The 17845-nt window shown below is 44.3% G+C and overlaps 1 protein-coding gene across 3 annotated transcripts in view; it reads right to left on the minus strand.

The window, feature by feature from the left end:
• Window positions 1-17845, minus strand: part of Optn (optineurin) — a 50761-nt gene that overhangs the window by 8697 nt on the left and 24219 nt on the right. For all 3 annotated transcript variants that reach the window (XM_031358348.1, XM_031358349.1, XM_031358347.1), the window contains exons 4-11: window positions 15071-15286; window positions 11966-12039; window positions 9653-9787; window positions 6244-6343; window positions 4522-4637; window positions 3691-3840; window positions 2697-2790; window positions 883-1041 (exon numbers count right to left, since the gene is read on the minus strand). In XM_031358348.1, coding sequence (XP_031214208.1) covers window positions 883-1041; window positions 2697-2790; window positions 3691-3840; window positions 4522-4637; window positions 6244-6343; window positions 9653-9787; window positions 11966-12039; window positions 15071-15286 — 1044 coding nt within the window. The remainder of the gene's footprint in view (window positions 1-882; window positions 1042-2696; window positions 2791-3690; window positions 3841-4521; window positions 4638-6243; window positions 6344-9652; window positions 9788-11965; window positions 12040-15070; window positions 15287-17845) is intronic.

Genomic DNA, 17845 nt, shown 5'->3' on the forward strand with positions numbered 1-17845 from the left:
AGAACCCACTTTCCCCCAAACACCATTTATAATAAACAGTATAAATTACAAAAATAGGGGGCTGGTGAAATGGCTCAGCGTGTAAGAGAACTGACAGCTCTTACAAAGGTCCTGAGTTCAAATCCCAGCAACCACATGGTGGCTCACAACCACTCATAATGAGATCCGATACCTTCTTCTGGTGTGTCTGAAGTCAGCTACAGTGTACTTATGTACAATAATAAATAAATCTTTGGGGAAGCAGGGACTGAGCGAGCGGCGTTGATTGGAGTGAGAGGGTTTACTGGAGCAAGCAGGGGTCCTAAATATTCAGTTCCCCAAAACCACATGAAGGCTCACAACCATCTGTACAGCTACAGTGTACTCACATACATAAAGTAAATAAATAAATCCTAAAAATAATAAATTATAAAAATACTTAGAAATAAGTCTCATACTAGTACCCTGGAGTCTAAGGCTGGCCTTGAACTATTAATTTCCCTGCCTTTATTTCTCAAGTGCTAAAATTTCAGGTGTGCACAACCATGCCTGACTTTCACTTTTTAAAAAATCCATTAGGTAGGCATAGTGGTGCAGGCCTTTAGTCCCAGGACTTGTAAAGCAGAGGCAGGCTGGTCACTGTGAGTTCAAGGTCAACCTGGTCTATATAGTAAATTCCAAGTCAGCCAGTACTAAACAGTGAGACCATGTAGTGACAAAACAGACAAAAAGAATGAGGAGGAGGAGGAGGAAGAAGAGGAAGAAGGAGGAGAAGGGGAAGGAGGAGGAGAAAACTGGCAGAAAGAATGTAAAAAAATCACTGTTATGTTAAGCACTGCCATTTTCACACTTGAAATGTGCTCAGGGTATGTCACTCAGCTCAGGTTCTAGACCACATCTCACCTGAGCCCTGAGGACAGCCATGGTGTCCAGGTCCTCCTCCTGCTTAGCAATGGTCTGCTTCATCTCATCCATCTGGAGTTGTTTGGATGCCAGAGCCTGCTCTGCCAGCACCAGCTTCTCGCTGAGCTCTTGCAGCAATATCTTGTCTACCTTTTCTGTCTGAAAAATACAACTTCATTCTAGAAATGGCTTGGAAACTATACAGCCTATTTTAGGAAAATATAAAGGTCTACTCGTAAGAACTGTCAGCTCCAGTCTGTTGCTTAGCCATGACAATCCATTCAGGAAGCTGTAGTTACTTGTCACTTGCAAATAAGCACTTCCTAGGCTAAAACACTTTCTTAGAAGAAAACATTGAGTGAGTATAGCACTGTTCCCAGTAGAGGAGTTCAGATCTTCAGCACACATCAACACCAGATCACGTGAAATGCGCCAAGATAACAAGCCTACTCTGATGAGCTTGCTTATCTTGTTAAACAATTATTTATCTTGTTACTTTGGCTTTGAAAACATGTTTATTTTTAAAAGGGATCAGGTCCTTGCCGAGCACTGGGGCTCACACCTTTAATAGAAGAACTCTGGAGGCAGGGGCAGGTAGAACTTTGAGTTCAAGGCCAGTCTATGTATGTAGTGAGTTCCAGGCTAGCCAAGGCCACATAAAGATTCTTTCTCTAAATAAATAAATAAATAAATAAATAAATGGTTCTTTTTTTGAAGCTATAGTTTAAGAGTTATAAAATTCTTTCGTTTTTTTAATGAAGTAAAAAGGCCTGGGGATTATCCAGTCACTAAAGTGCCTGCTGTGTGTATGAGGACCTGAGTCCAGTTGCTCTGCATCCATCTAAAAGGCAGATATGGTGATGACTCTTGCTTGTAACCCTAGTTCTGAGTATCCAGAGACAGAAGGGTCCCTGGTTTGCTGGTCAGCTAGCCTAGCCAATTGGTAAGCTTCAATAAGAGAGACCCTCAGAAACTAAGGTGGCCTGTCTCAAAAAATACCAAACATCAACTTCTGGCCTCCGCATGTACACACCAATATGTATGTGGACATCATCCCCTACACCTTGCTCCCCCAGACCCCGGAAAAGGAAAAGAAAACATGGGCGTATGTCAGAGGCCTATGCAGTAGGCTTGTAAGTTCAGGGTCTGCTCAAGTAACTCTGATACCCTGTAAGAGGCAAAGGCAGAAGAGGATGTAGCTCAATAGTAGAACATTTGCCTAGCATGCAGGAGGCCCTAGGTTTATTCCCCGCCATAGGAAGGAAGAAATAAGAAATATCCCCTGAAGATGTGAAGGAGGGTGTAAAAGAAGGGGTGGGGATAAAGAGCATATATACAAGAGTATTTATAGCCTTATAAATGGAGATTTAACTCAAAGACTCCACGGTCTGTAGATTTTACCATGTTGACCATTGTAACTAATTTAAATTAAATGCTGTAAACCCAGGGTTCCAAGTTCACTGCCAGCAGGCAGGATGCCCTTGCACAATCTCATTCAGCAGATGGCCAGAGCCAGTTGTCTCCCTATGCAGTTGACAAGGAGCCCTGGCTCTCCACTCTCCTGCAGACACACCCTCAGGAAGCAGGAAAAGCCCGTGCCCTGCCTGGTAGACATCAGCACCACTTCCACACACAAGTCACGTCTTCTATACAGGCTGGGCATCAAAAGCTGTAATAATTCTGTTACAACTGATAAACTGCAAAGCAATTCTTGAAAGTAGACTTAGTTGAGGGGCCATGCAGTGTTTTTTGTATACGTAACATTCAGTGGTTCCATCCCCCAGGCTACGGAAGCACATTGGCTCTATAAGTACCTGTTGCTTGGTTAGTTCTTCAATTGTTTTCAGCGCTTTATTATGTTCTTGAAGGAGTTTGTTGTGAGTTGCCTGCAGAGTGGCCAACCTGGATCTATTAGAATGTAATATTAAAAATGGAATAATGAGGGAAATATCACAGAAACCCATCCTCCTGTCTCCCTAACAGACTTTGAAAACCCTGTCTTTTTTCATGCCACCAACTTTTAACTCGTGGCTTGACATGACCAGGAGTCACCTGAGAAAAGTCTCAGTGAGAGATTGCTTTCATCAGGTTGGCTCAGGGGCCTGTCTGTGAGGTTGTCTGGATTGCCTTCACCACATGAAAGAGGTGACACCTGCCAGTCCCTAGCTTAGGGCTCTAGATTATCCCAGCACTCAGGTGTAAGAAAGAGGCAGGTGAATCTCTGTGAGTTCAAGACCAGCCTGGCTTACAGAATGACTTCTGGGACAGCTACAGATACACAGACAAATCCTGTCTCAAGAAACAAAACTGAACAGTTAGACATAGAAAAAGCAAGCTGAGAACCAAGCATTCTCCTCTCTCTGCTCTTGACTATGGACGTGATATGAATGGCTGCTTCCAGCCCAGGGTACCTTGAATTCCAATAAGGGCCTGGACCATGGACTGTAAGCCAAGATAAACCCTTTGTCCACTAAGTTGCCTTGTCAGGCTATTTTATCATGGAACAAAGTGAAACTACAGTGGCCACATATCAGCATTTTTCTTGCTTTCAAAGAAAATGCTATCTTCCAAAAGACTGTCTTTATCTCAAAAGATAGAATAAAAATAATTTCATACTTTTGCTACAATACAACTCAAATTTAATTCTCCCCGAGTCTCTCAGACATCTAGTTTCCAGATGGCAAAACAGATTTTAACCCATGACTCTTGCGTCCTTCCCCCATCTGTATTTGTCCAGCTGTCCTTCCCCTTCTGGTGGGGAGTCTGACCCGCACCACCCTGCCCCACCCTGCCCATGCGCACGCTCACTTCTCCTCCTCTGTCTTGGCCTGCTCCATCTTGATTTCAGAGCGCATGCTCTCCACCTGCAGCTCTAACTTCCTGTTACTATAAAGGAGCTCTTGCTTTTCAGTCAGCTCTGATGGGGTTGCAGAGTTCTTCCTCTCCAGAGCCTGACACCTGAAAAAGATGAATATCTCGTGAGGAGAAACAACCTTTGTCACTCTCCCTGGCTTCTGCACAAATCCTCAGAAGGACATCAAGTACAGAGTGTGGCAGGGCTATAGGATTTTTATAGGCAAAATACTCTGTTCTTTTGCTTCATGTTTGCTTTTTTGTCATATCCTCCCGCCTTGTGGTGGGTGGGATATTTTAAATATGGTGATATTTTAACGCAACCTGGTAGTGAACTAAGGAGCATCTTACAGGAAAATCCCCAGCACCCTTCAGAATCTACAGTCTGATTTCTGACGAGGATTCAGTAAGCCTCTGAACATGAGAGCAGAAAGATAATGTGAGTGGAATAGCAATACCCAAATGCATTATGGCTCTGTGCAGGGCGCTAATGCCACGCACAGCAAACCTCTCACATCACAATACCATATCTACATATGCAGTGTAGCTCTGGACAAGGGTCCTAGAGGCTGGTGCCCTTCACAGAATGGTGGTGCAAGTCCTCTTGTGCCCTGGTGACTCGTGCGACAACAATGGCTTCAGGAGTACACCCCAACACCAAGCTCTCTTTCCTGAATCATCTATCATATATCCCTGCTTTGTTTTAGTCAGTAATACAGTAACAAAACTGTTTGGATACAGTAACACACTTCACAAATCATGCGAGGACATTAAATGAGTTATTACTTTTCTTGAAGTCTCTTCTTTATCAGCTCAGCCTCACTGAGTTTTGTGTGCGCCTCTTGAAGCTCCTTAAACAGAGAGGTCACTTGAATGCTCAGGGTTTCTACTTCGCTTCCCACCTGTCAGACATATCAGACATTCATGTAAAGCGGATCGTTAGAGAGGAGATGAACCTTGTGAGAGAGGACAGTGTGGACTACTAGCAGCCAGCTAACACTGATACCCTACACAGGCTTGATTTGTGCAAGACTTCCCCAAGTGACTTATGTGAAAAGCAATCTTCTGGGAAAACTTCTATTTCTGTGTAGCATACCCACTACCCACTATCAGTCAGAGCATGTATGGTAATGGATTTACAGCTAAACCTAGTCCTACTCATGCTTCTGGGATCAGAGGTCACCAGGCCAAAGTACAACCTTATTCATGTGGGGAAAGACTCAAGAATCTATATTGCCTTACCAAGGTCTGCTTCTAGCTTATGCAATTATTTCTGTTAGCCAGCTCTTTTCCTGGCAGCCTGCCAATTACCAATTTGCCTATGAGTTTTATAAGAGCTTAGAAACGTCAATACTGTCCCATTAACTATTGGTCCATTTCAGTTAATGGTTTGCTGCTCTGGCAGTCCTGTCTTCATCTAAGTTCATCCTGTTCTCTCTCCACCTCCCCTACCCCCGTTTTGCTTTTGTAGCCAGGCTGATTTGGAACTGGCTGTCACATAAGCTGTCCTTAAATTTGAAATCCACCTGCCTCAGCCTACCAGGCACTGGAATCATAGGGGTATGCACCTATGATTGTACCAGTCTTCAGTGTTTTCCATTGTCTTAAAGTAGGGGCTCAGAGCCAGAGAAACTGCTGCACTCTGTAACCTTAGCATACCAAAGGCGGGAACATCAAGAGTCCTTCCCCTGGGCGACATAGTGAGTCAAGAGCTCAGCCTAGGCTGCATGATAACACAGTCTCAACATTTAAAAAATTTAAAAAAAGAGAGAACTGAAAGGGAAAGGAAGGACATAGCCAGTAGTGGTGTGTGTGTGTGTGTGTGTGCACGTGTGTGCACGTGTGTGCACGTGTGTGTGCACGTGTGTACGCGTGCGTGTGCATGTGTGCGTGTGTGTGCACGTGTGTGCGTGTGCGTGTGCATGCGTGTGTGCGTGTGCATGCGTGTGTGTGTGTGTGTGTATGTGTACTGATGAATACATGAACAGAAGGATCATTTTATTTGTCTCTCTTATAGACTACTGTGAACACCGTAACTTCCTGGCTTCAGGAACTTTTCTTAAGCTTAAAACTCTTCAGGCTCAAGGGCATATCTTATTCAAGTTATTCAGGAACTTTTTTTTTTCCCAATGTAACTCCCTTGTTCCTACCAGTGCTAAGACAGAGCCAAGATCTTCCCATTCTAAAAGTCTCAGAGCCATGTCCACAAAGGACATCTCATCATAACATAGTCAAAATACCCTTTTCTGGGGGTGGGTTAAGGATTTAGGAGATGACATCAGTCAAGAAGAGATATGAGTGTCTTATGTAGTATAGGCTGGGATACATCTTACTGACATGCACTTCAAATTCAGGATAAGGAAATGAAAGAGAAGTAGAAAATATTCAGTAACAAACAAGTTTCCATTTCTATGGTAAATAGTGCAACATAAGACTTGAACCCAGCAGCCACGTCACCAATGGGGACATGCCAGGGACATGCCAGTCCTTTGGAGGTGCTGTACCCACACTCTCTGGGCCTTTGTGCTCCTCTTCTTTGTCTGTTCTCCCCTCTGTCTGGGTCTCAATCGCAGAATGGCCATTTGCTTTCTTTTCAAAATCTGAAATTCTGGAAAAAACAAAACAAAACAACAACAACAACATAAGAATGTAAAGAAGTTTTACTTTCTGTTTAGACTTATGAGGACAAGCGGCTGTAGAGGCACTCGAACGCACACGTCAGAGCCTGGAGAAAGACAGGGTCTCAAAGTCTCTTTATATTGGCCTCTTTAGCAGTCATCTTGTTTTTATCCTAATGCTGACTAGAACTCCTGTGACTTAAGTTGAATACATACAGAACACAGATATCTTGATACAGATGAAGCAAAGAAGTGGGAGACTTTTGGCTAAGCAGATCTCAGAAAATATTCTCCTCTCATATTCTTTTTCAGTGAGTCAGTAGAGACTCACTTAGTAAAGTATACTGAGTAGTGTACTTTACTAAGAGGGAAAGGGTAAGAAAGGCATTGGATTAAGGAAATGGGATGCAACATAGGAGAGCTGAGGAGTTCTAGAGGATGCTGGCTAAGGGTGGCCTTAGGAACGACCACAAGGTAGGAGAATCAAGATACCTTAAGAACAACCATACTGAATTGAGTGTAATTAAGAGATTGGCTCCCTGGGAAAACTTGGAGCTACAACTAAACATCCCTTTCAAAACTCATAGTGAATTTTTGAGGGGTAAGAGAACTTTATTTTTAACTCACTCTCTCTCTCTCTCTCTCTCTCTCTCTCTCTCTCTCTCTCTCTCTCTCTCTCTCTCTCTCTCTCTCTCTCTCTCTCTCTCTCTCTCTCTCTCTCTCTCTCTCTCTCTGTGTGTGTGTGTGTGTGTGTGTGTGTGTGTGTGTGTGTGTGTGTGTGTATGTGTGTATGTGTGTGTGTGTGTGTGTGTGAATGCAGGAGTCAGGAGAGAACATAAGATCCCCTGGAGTTACAGGCAGTTGAGTCACTCAGTGTGGGTCCTGGGGCCTGGACATAGGCGTTCCTTAACAACAGTCTATGCTCTTGACTGCTGAGTATCTCCTCAGCCCTCCATGTGACACTTTGTTGCCATGGCGCTGTAGCAGCATGCCTTCAAGGTTATCATCTCAGGAGTGGGTTCCTAACAAAGGCTGGGTTAAGAGCTCTATTGTTTTCTGTGCAATGCCCCCAAACTATAGGCTGAAAACACTTCCATAGTTTACCACCTATCTAGCCTAGCACTCTGTTAGAGAAGCAGAAAACAGACCAACACACAGGCAACTTGTTAAATGGTTAATTTTGTACCGAGATCTAAAAGGTATAAAGTGACCACTGTATCGTGTATGTTTGACTGTAAGTGAGCACACTAGTACATTGTGTGCATGCACGTGTCTAAATGCACAGGGACAGGAGCAGAATAGGATCTCGAGGAAAGCTCAACATTATCAATTTCAGCTGGGAACAGGAGGTAGAGAAAGTCCCAGAAATGCATATACTGGGTGGCTGATGGTTGTGCAGGACAGTTCAGTCTTCCTCATTCATACCTAGTGGTCAATAGGTCATGATTAAAGTCTTCAAAAAATTAAGTAACAATTTAAACCATATTCATGAAGGCAGCTACTGAAAGAACCAGGCAAATGGATTGGAAGTGACTGAGAAGCAGGAAAGTTTATGTGGAAGGGGCTGCTCAGAGCACTGCTTCCCCCATAGGCTCCTGTCAAAGCAGTGCTTCACCATGGGAAGTTTGTAGAGACATTTTTGTTAATCATTATTCTGTTACAAACTGTAAACTCTAATTGGTATTCAGTTCCTATCTCTTTGGCTAGGCTGAATACATGGGCGGGTGAGACACCAGATGGTGCTGGCGCAAGGGTGAGCTTATCAACTGTAGAACGATTCACATTTGGCACAGGTTTTGACCTATATGTGAATTACAAGCTTTCTTAATTTTCTAGGGCAAATAATTCATTTTGGGTCATCTTTCCCTTGTTATTTATTTATTTATTTATTTATTTTTCAAAAACAAAAAACAAAAAAACAAAAAAAGCAAGGACTGTATTTCTTATACAACCTCTACTTACTGGCTTATTTAGAAAATATAAATTCACCGGGCAGTAGTGGCGCACGCCTTTGATCCCAGCACTTGGGAGGCAGAGGTGGGCGGATTCCAGCCTGGTCTACAGAGCGAGTTCCAGGACAGCCAAGGCTGCACAGAGAAACCCTGTCCTGAAAAACCAAAACAAATAAAAAAATAAAAAAAACAAACAAAAAACCCCTATATATATAAATTCAACTAGCTGTGGTTGTGCACACACTTTTAGTCACAGCCACGGTGGTCACAGGCAGGGGGCGGGGTCTCTATGAAATCAGCATGGTCTACCATAGCATGTTCCAGGCCACCCAGGACCACATAGTGAGAGCCTATCTCAAACAAAACAAAACAAAACAAATACAAAAAACCAAAACAGAACAAAAACAGAGCCTCAAAATAAAAATAAATAAAACCCCAAATCCCAAAATGACAAACAAAAAACAAACCCAGAAAACCCTGAGGTGAAACACGAACGCTGCACATACCAAGACAGAAAGCAAACCTATATCCACTCTTCTCCCCCATATATTACCCCCAAATATTTTTTTCATAAAGATTAAATTAAATTAATGTATTCCTATTTCTAATGATTAGGGTGAAAGGCCGAAAGCTGGCTCACTTATTTCAGGAAAATACAGCACCTTGCCGTGTGTCTGTGTGTGCCAGTCAGGCCGCTGACCATGTGTCCCTGACCTTCTTAGCTTTCTTGTCCTGTCTTGTCTGAGAAGCAGCCAGTACCCTGGTACCCATGCACAGAGCACGAGTCTCCACAACTACTTACTGGCTTGCCCTGCTAATACTGAGTCAGCTGGCTCACGAGCTAGAAGTTCAATGTCATCGAAAAAGGAATCTCTCCAGGGTCTTCAAGATGGGCATGCACCCTCCTTCTCCAGAGGCAGACCTGACCCACTAACTATAAACTAAAGAGCTATAGGCCTTGGGTATCCAGGGAGACAGCTGGATGTTTGTTTTGTTTGAAAGAAGGAAGAAAGATTAGAAATATATAAGTGGCAAGCTGCCAAGTATGCATGACTTCTCTTTTGTCATTCACTTGCCTTAAGGACAGAGGGCTGGCAAACAGGACTTTGTGGATAGAGTGAAAAAAGTCAGCTCCAGAAGACCATACTGAGTCCATAGAGGAATGTGCAGGATGCAGAGATCTCCAGTCACAGGGAGAACCGAGGAGTGAATGCTGAGGGGTATTGACTCTTGTGAGGAGGAGAATGGCCTAAACTGTGCTGTGGCAGAGGCACACAGCCATGTTCATTGCCTCACATGGTGCCTTATCTAGCAAAGCTTTTCACTCTTCACCTTAGTAGTTCATACCGTTCTCTGGCTTCTCTGAGTGCGATTTCAAGCCTTTCCACTTTTTGGTTTCCTTCTCTTAGGCAATGCAGGAGCTGGCTCACAGTCAGTTCTTCAAACTCCACACAAGTCCTGGCATCCTCTGTACATTTGCTCCTAAAAAGACATCACTGCCACATTCAGCATGGAAATTAAAAAGGTTTTGATCTCAACAAAAAACAAGAGACTGAAATCAATATCATCCAATCAATTCTTTTTCTTTCTTTTCTTTTCTTTTTTTTTTGTTTTTGTTTTTTTGTTTTTTTGTTTTTTGAGACAGGGTTTCTCTGTACAGCCCTGGCTGCTAGGATTAAAGGTGTGCGCCACCACTGCCCAGCACTCCAAATCAATTCTTGACTGATTCAGTCCTTGTATGCATGCACTGAAGGCTGTGGAGACTAGCAATGCTTCAGGGAAGCTAACGTCATAATGTAAACACTTAGTTCACACGGCCACAGAGTCCACTGCTCGGCTCAGCAGCTGTGGCAGCAGAGGCCAGTCTCCAGAGATCAGTTTCAGAGAGGACATTGGGCTGACTGGGTTCCTTCAGACCACTGCCCACTGCAACTGGTTAGAGACTGTCACCTTTGTGAGCAAGGAAGAGCTTTTGTGGCTTTGGTTGGCACAGGAAGCAGAGACAGGTAGATACTACTGGCAAAAGTTTTTCTATGTTTCAGAATCTTATCAAGAGGCACATTCACGACAAACATGCAACTGTGACCATCACCCAGTAATGGAATGTTCAGAGTGCTGATGAAGATGCCAGGGGACGGCAGCTAGTCTTTCAGGCATCTGCCAGGCTCACATATCTGAACGCCAGGATTAGACTCCAAAGCTGGAGCCCCAAGCCTAGAAACCAATCTGAGACATTACCAGTCTCAGAAAGCTTAAGAGCTATTGGCCTGAAAGAGGAAGTAGTCTCTGCATATGGAAATAAATGAATGGGAAGTGGCTGAAAATTTCCAAATATAGTTTTACTTTCCTCTACTCCCAGGAAAGTATTGATATTAAAAGAAGCAATTTGGGGAAAGTTGACTTCTAAACAAAAAAAAAAAAAAAAAAAAACAAAAAAACAAAAAAAACCCAAACCACTAAAAACAGGAATAACATTCATTTATATTAATTACTCTATTTGGTGAAAGACTATTGTATTATTTACATTTTCCCTGACGTGAGAACATAGGGACAGACCTAAGAAGTGTTGTATTTTTTTGTGTCATTCTCTATGCATATTTATCAAAAATATAAAAAATGGTTTTAAAGGTCTGTGACATAAGAGAAATTCTGAGCAAGCCAAGCAAGCCAACAGGCAAATAGAGTGTTGTTGGCCGCACACACACAGGATGGGCAAACCACCAGTTCTGAGTAATATTACCTTCAAGAACCAAGAAGTTCAGGGCCTAGTTCTACTGCCTCTGCTCAAGGCCCTTCCATTACTTATTATGTGTTTGCTAGAATCTGCTCGGGATAGGCAGCTTTGAGATTCCACAGGTAAGATCCTGCGCACTTTTGAGGTTGGAGATGGCTCAGTGGGCAAAGATGCTTGCCATCAATCCTGATGGCCTGAGTTTGATCCTCAGAACCCACACAGTACAGAGAACACATTTCCAGAAGCCAGGGCTTCTCAACTGAGACCCTTTACAGATCCTTATGTTGTAGTAACCCCAACCATAAAACTATTTTCACTGCTACTTCATAACCGTATTTTGCTATTGTTATGAATCATAAATGTAAATACTTTTGGAGATAGAGGTTTGCCAAAGGGGTTGTAACCCACAAGTTGAGAACTGCTGCTACTGTCCTGTGGCCTCCATGTGTACTGTGGCATGTCCCCTGTCCGTCATATACATATACACATTCATATACATACACATACATATATATTGACAGCTCTCTTAGCCATTGCCTCAGAAGAGCACCAGCATCGGTCACTGTGGCTGACAATCAAAATGGGGAAAGCAAAAGGGTCTATCCCCCTTAGGGATTCCTGGCAGCCTGTTTGGTCCCAGCAGCTCCAACAAATGAGCAAGCACAGAGAAGTCAGCATTTGTCAGCCTTTAAAAGGCACCGGACTTTATTTCCATTCTCTGCTAGTCTGAGTTGAGACATTAAATACCATTGAAAATGTATGTTAGCACTTGGGAGGCTAAGGCAGAGGTGGTTGCAGGTTCAAATCAAACTTGGATCACAGAGCAAGACCCTGCCTCAAAAAGCAAAGTAAGTAACTTTTCTGCATCATGGCTGACCTCCAGTGACAGGCTCAAATTAACAAGACACTAGAGCCCCATCACCTACATGCTGATGGAGTCTGTTCTTGTGGGTGTAGGGCTGTTCTTCAACTCCTTCATTGCCCCTTCAGTCTCTCCTTCCTGTAAAAGCAGAGATGAAAAAAGGGATTGAGCGAACGCCATAGATCTGCAAGACAGATCCCCTTTCAAAAGTAAAAGACAAAAGTTTCCATCCAAGGAAAATTCTCACTCAGCCTTTGTATGAGACAGGATCTAAATCGGGTCACTCAAATGAAACAGAAACACTCCCCCCAGGGCCTGCACTCCCAGTCAGGATTATAAATATCTAAGCTAAGGCATGAAGGTCAGTCTCCTGCATTGGAATACACTCAACCCAACGCCATAAATGTGGATTTGGCTTTCAAGGTAATGTCTTTGCTACGCTGTAGCCATTGTACTTGGCCTGCACCAGTGGCCTGTTAGGGAACTAGAGCCTAACACTAAGGCTGACAGGATTTGTGAGCTGGCTCTCTCTCTAAGCTAGTGGAGCAAATCTTCACAACTGTACAAGGACGGTTCTCCAGGACGCTGTGGCCACATTCTTCATGGGCAGGTCTCCAGTCCATGGAAGCAAAGCATGGCACATTTACACTCACAATAATCGTCACCCATCCGGGAGGCAGCAGATGATGCTAGCCTGGGAGGAGTGACGTTTGGAAACTTTTGATAAAATGTCTGGGTTTCCTGACTTTATCAGCCATCACAGGGCTAAAACACTGTTTCAGTCATCTCCTGTTACTTGTAGAATAGTTTGCTTTTCAAATCCTCCTCTGGGCACCCTGACTGCATCTAAAAGTCTTAGAGGGCGTGGTCATTTGCCAACTGGCCTGCTCTGTAGGGCAGTTGATGAGTAAGGAGTCCCACAATAAATATTCCAGGTCTATGTTATTCCAGGTCTATGAGTCTTACAAGCTGCTCTCCACTCCCCGGCTTTATCTACCAAGTACATGTCTCTTTAATCTCTTCCTCCTTCAGATATGAACTTTGACAAAGTGGAAATGGCACTTCTAATATGAAGAACTTTGTCCTGGTGTGGTTCACCCTCACTTCAGATGTCTCTTAGCAGCATAGGAGGGGTCCCTCCAGTACTTACTCACCTGCTTTTATTTTGTTAAGGGACCGCACCTCACAGGAACTCAGGGATGGGCGCATACTGCCTCAGCTGGCCAGTTCACAGAACTTAAGTTTGATAGGTCTGGCTTCAAATTCTGTTCTCAGAAGCTAAATCATGGCTTCTGGCAGGGTGGTAAAGACCAGATCTCCTCAGCCTACCTCCAGAGTTGTTCTTTCTGCTTAAATATTTAATTACTGATATGTGCATGTATACACTGGTGTGTAAAAACAAGGGTAGGTGAGTGCAGGTATCCTCAGAGGCCAGGAGGAAGTGTCATGCTCTAGAGCTGGAGTTAAAGGCAGCTATGAGCCCCGACAGTTCTGTGGGAACAGAACTCAGGGCTCTAAAGGGCAGTATTCCTTTAACTGCTCAGTTGTGTCTCCAGCCATCCCATCTCCCGGAGACTCGGTTTTATGTATCTCAGGCTAGCCTTGAACTGGCTATGTAGCTGAGAAAGAATGACCTTGAACATCTTTTGCTCCTACCTCCACCTACCAAGTCCCAGGCTTACAGGCTTATCGTGCTATCCTACCGAGTTTATGTGGTGCTAAAGAAGGGACCCCGGGTCTCACTCATGAAGCTGCCAGGCTCAAATGGCTAATGTCAGGTCCAAAGGGGAGTGCCAGTTCCCAAAACTGCAAAGGCAGTGCCTATGTCTGGAAATAATAGCTGAAGCTAGACTATACAGGAGCATTTGTTCCACCAGCCCGGCCCTAGCTTGGCTTCCCTTCCCCCACCTACCCCTCTTCCCTCTCTTTGTAATCCAACCTGTTTTCCATATGCCATGCCTTCCCCACTTCCCTTCTCTTGCAGATAGCCCTGGCCAGCCCAGTCTGCTGCTTTGTCTCTTTGATCTGGACTCTTCCAGATGTCTCTGGACATTTTCCCTTATTCACAATAAAACCCTCCCTACTAAAAATGGAGTGACCGATTCAATGTTTCTTTACTGCACCCCTCACACACATCTAGGACAACCCTTATCAGTCACTATCCACTTAAGAATAATCCAGTCTGCAAATGAGTCAGTCTCCTCCCAGACTAGCATCACCCGCTGCCTCCAAGAAGAGGGACAGTCATTGTGAGTGTAAATGTGCTGTGCAGTGCTCCTGTGGGCTGAGGAAGTGTGGCCACAGCGTCCTGGAGAACCGTCTTTGTGCAGTTGTGAAGATTTGCTCCACTAGCTTAGAGATAGAACTAGCTCACAAATCCTGTCAGCCCAGTCTCGGCCTCTTATTCCCCACAAGTACTGCAGGCAAGTTTTATAATGGCAGCTGGCTTGGCAAAATTTAATAGGCACTTTATCTCTGTTAAAATCCCATCCCTCATTATTCAGCTTAGCTGTGCTGACAGCAAATCGTGGTAATTGTTTCCTGTGGCCCCTGGAGGCTTTGAAACTTGCTTCCTAGGTCCAATTTGCAAGCAAGCACTCTTAACAATTAAGCTACACAGCCAGTCCTTTTTATCACTGAGGTGTGATTTGTTATTAATATTTGTATGTGTGTGGGATTGTGTGGGGGTGTCGGGGTGCTTGGGCCATGGAGCAGGTGCAGGTCAGGTGACAACCCTGAGAAGGCAGTGAGCTCCTCTCCCTTTCTGTGAGTTCCAGAGCCCAGGCTTAGGTGGCAAACACCTTCTCCTGCTGAACCATCCTTTCAGGCCCTCTCAGGTTTTAAATTAATTAATTATTTACATTCCAGAGGCCCTCCCATTGCCCCTCCCCTTTGCCTCTGAGAGGGTGCTCCCCCTCCCCCCTTATTGTTTATTACCATACCTCCTCACTAGATTTTGGAAAGAGTTAAACTCTTTAAACTCCAGTTTAAACACAGTTAAATGGAGTTTCAGGGCTAGTGAGGTGGCTCAGAGTTAAGACACTTGTCTCTTATATTGGAATCTCGCTATTTGGATCGGCTGTGTCGACAACACATTCAGGTATTGTGTTTCATATGTCTAGAGGGGGCTTGGACATTTGCATCACTGAAAAAGAACCACAATTCTTACAGTCATCCTGATCTCAACGAAGGAGTCTTCGGAGGAGGCTCCGGAGTTGAGTTTGAGCTGCAGTTCTGAGACGATGCCCAGTAAGTCTGCCTTTTCAGCCTGAAGGCGCATCACCTGGATCTTCAGATGTTCTACTTCCTGCTCCATCTGGGTCGTCAGATTCTCCACTTCCTGCTCCAAGTCGACTCTGGGATACCTGTAGCCACCTGTGAGGTCCTGGGAAGCCCAGGAATACACAAATCAAACGAAAGGTCTGGCTGGCAAACCTGACAGCCTCAGTCTGGCTGGCAAACCTGACAGCCTCCCAGTGTTGTGTGTGCTCTCCTCTTTCTCAAAGCAAGATGTCATGTAGTCCAGGTTGACCTTGAACTTACAGCTTGAACTTACAGAGGATAGCACTACCTCCCAAGTGCTGGTATTATCGACATGCGCCTCTAGGCCCCACTTTATATTTGTATGTTAGGGGTACACTCATGTGTGGGTGTGCTCATGGTAATCATGTGCAACCTTGAGAGTCCCTCTTCAGGTGCCGTCCGCCTAGTCCACCCTTTCTGGTTTTGTTTTAGTTTGGAGATAGGGTCACCTATTGGCTGGGGAATTGCCGAGTAGGCTAAGCTGGCTAGCCAGTGAGCCCAGGCACCTGCTTGTCTTTGCAACCCTAGCACTGGGATTATACACATACATCACCGTGCCTGGCCATATATATATATATCACCCACCGTGCTTGGCCATTCCCTGTGTGTTCTGAGATTAAACTCAGACCTTCAGCAATTCCTTGGCCAAGCCACCTCTCCAGCTGCATGCCTCATTTTAGAAAAGGCAATTTTCTAACATCTTTGTCCCTATGCTTCAAGTGGAAGGTTCTCCTTACTTAACAACTTATTTTGATACACTATATAAAAATGAGGATTTGGGGGCTAGTAATACAGCCCAGTGTTAGCTTGTCTCAAGTGTGTTCAACCCTAGCTTCAATCCACAGAGCTATACATACCAGAAAGAAACTCAGAATAACTTAATGACAAGAAAGGCTTCCACCACATGCTGAGATGATGGGTTAAAATCATAAAAAGAGCCAACCAGACTTTGACAATGGTAGACTCAGACACTGTAGTTCAAAATTTCAGAAAACAGAGACAAGATCTATTAAAGCTCAGCCTCCACCTTTTCTCCCCATACACACCCATGCATCTCCATGTCCTCACAGTCATTGTGCAGCCAGAAGCCAGAGCACCAAGAACGCCATGGGGCTCAGTGGTGGCAAGATAAGGAAAGGTCTGAAGCCATCCCAGGATACCAGCTGCTGGCTGCTCTACCCTGCCAGTGTTATAAGATTGGTAAAAGTAGGGGCTGGAGAGATGGCTCAGCAATTAAGATCACTGACTGCTCTTCAAGAGGTCCCGAGTTCAATTCCCAGCAACCACGTGGTAGCTCACCACCATTACAGATGGTTATCCATAATGGGATCTGATGCCCTCTTCTGGTGTGTCTGACTACAGTGACAGTGTACTCATATAAATAAAATAAATAAATTTTAGGAAAAAAGATCAATAAAAGTAAATCTGGGAGGGAGAAGACAAAAATCTCAAAGATTAAATAAAATTTCAATCTATACAAGATTAGTAATGCACATTAAGTAGTAGTATATATCTGTGAAGTATAAACCCATGTGTTGGGTTCACCTCCTTGTAATGACCACATTTGACAGCAACGGGGGAACAAGCCTGTTCAGGTAGGGTGCTTTTTTCCTGGGGCATAGGGAGAACAGACCTGTCTACATTCACAGACCACTAAGGGTGTGATCCTAGCAGATTCTCTAAAGTCCCTGTCTCCGTCTTCTTGGGTCTGAAGGAAATGTGGCAGCACATAGGCCATGGTCAATGACTGTCCAGGCCTCCCTTGGTCCTCCCCAGGAAACCCCAACACCTCAATGTACAAGCCACTCTTTACTCCCCTTTTCAAACTTCAAATGCAAATACTCAGGAGAAACAAGGAGAATCTTTGCATGCATTCTCTCTCTCTCTCTCCCCCTCTCTCTCTCTCTTACACACACACACACACACACACACACACACACACACACACACACACTTGTTTTTTCAGTTAGTCTCTTTCTATGTAGCCCAGTCCTGGGCTATACTTGACTTCATGATCCTCCGTCCTTAGCTTGAGTCCTGAAGCCTGGAATTACAAGTATACCTGGTTCACACTCACTTAAATTTCAGACAAGATTTTAGAAAAAGTCTTAATTCTCCTCCGGAATTAATACCATAATTAAACACCATCTATAAATTCTCTAAGTAAGTCATTTAAATATGTGAATGCAAAATTGTACTCACCACCACTGAACTGGATTTTAGCCTTTCCATTTCTCCGTGCCTTCTTTGACTATGGACCATGTGGTCCACAAAATATTAAAAATGAGCCTGACAATCTGTGTCACCACTGAGCTTTTGTGAATTAGCCCTAGCCGGGGAACCAGCAAGGTTCCAGTGAACAGGGAGTCATACTGCAAAGAAAGGTCAGAATCCCACGTGATAGGATTCAGCAATGGCTCAGATGAAAGGAACACACCTATTTGTACAAGCCCAGTGGTTGTGGTGTATGCCTTTAATCCCAGCATTTAGGGGCAGAGATAGGCAGGTCAGCTTGGTGTATAGAGCAAGTTCTAGCACAGCCAGGGCTATGCTGTCCTCAAAAAACTAAACAAACACTTGGGAGGCAGAGGCAGATGGATTTCTGAGTTGGAGGCCAGCCTAGTCTACAGAGTGAGTTCCA

Source organism: Mastomys coucha, unplaced genomic scaffold (genome assembly GCF_008632895.1).
Source record: "Mastomys coucha isolate ucsf_1 unplaced genomic scaffold, UCSF_Mcou_1 pScaffold7, whole genome shotgun sequence".
NCBI lineage: Eukaryota > Metazoa > Chordata > Mammalia > Rodentia > Muridae > Mastomys > Mastomys coucha.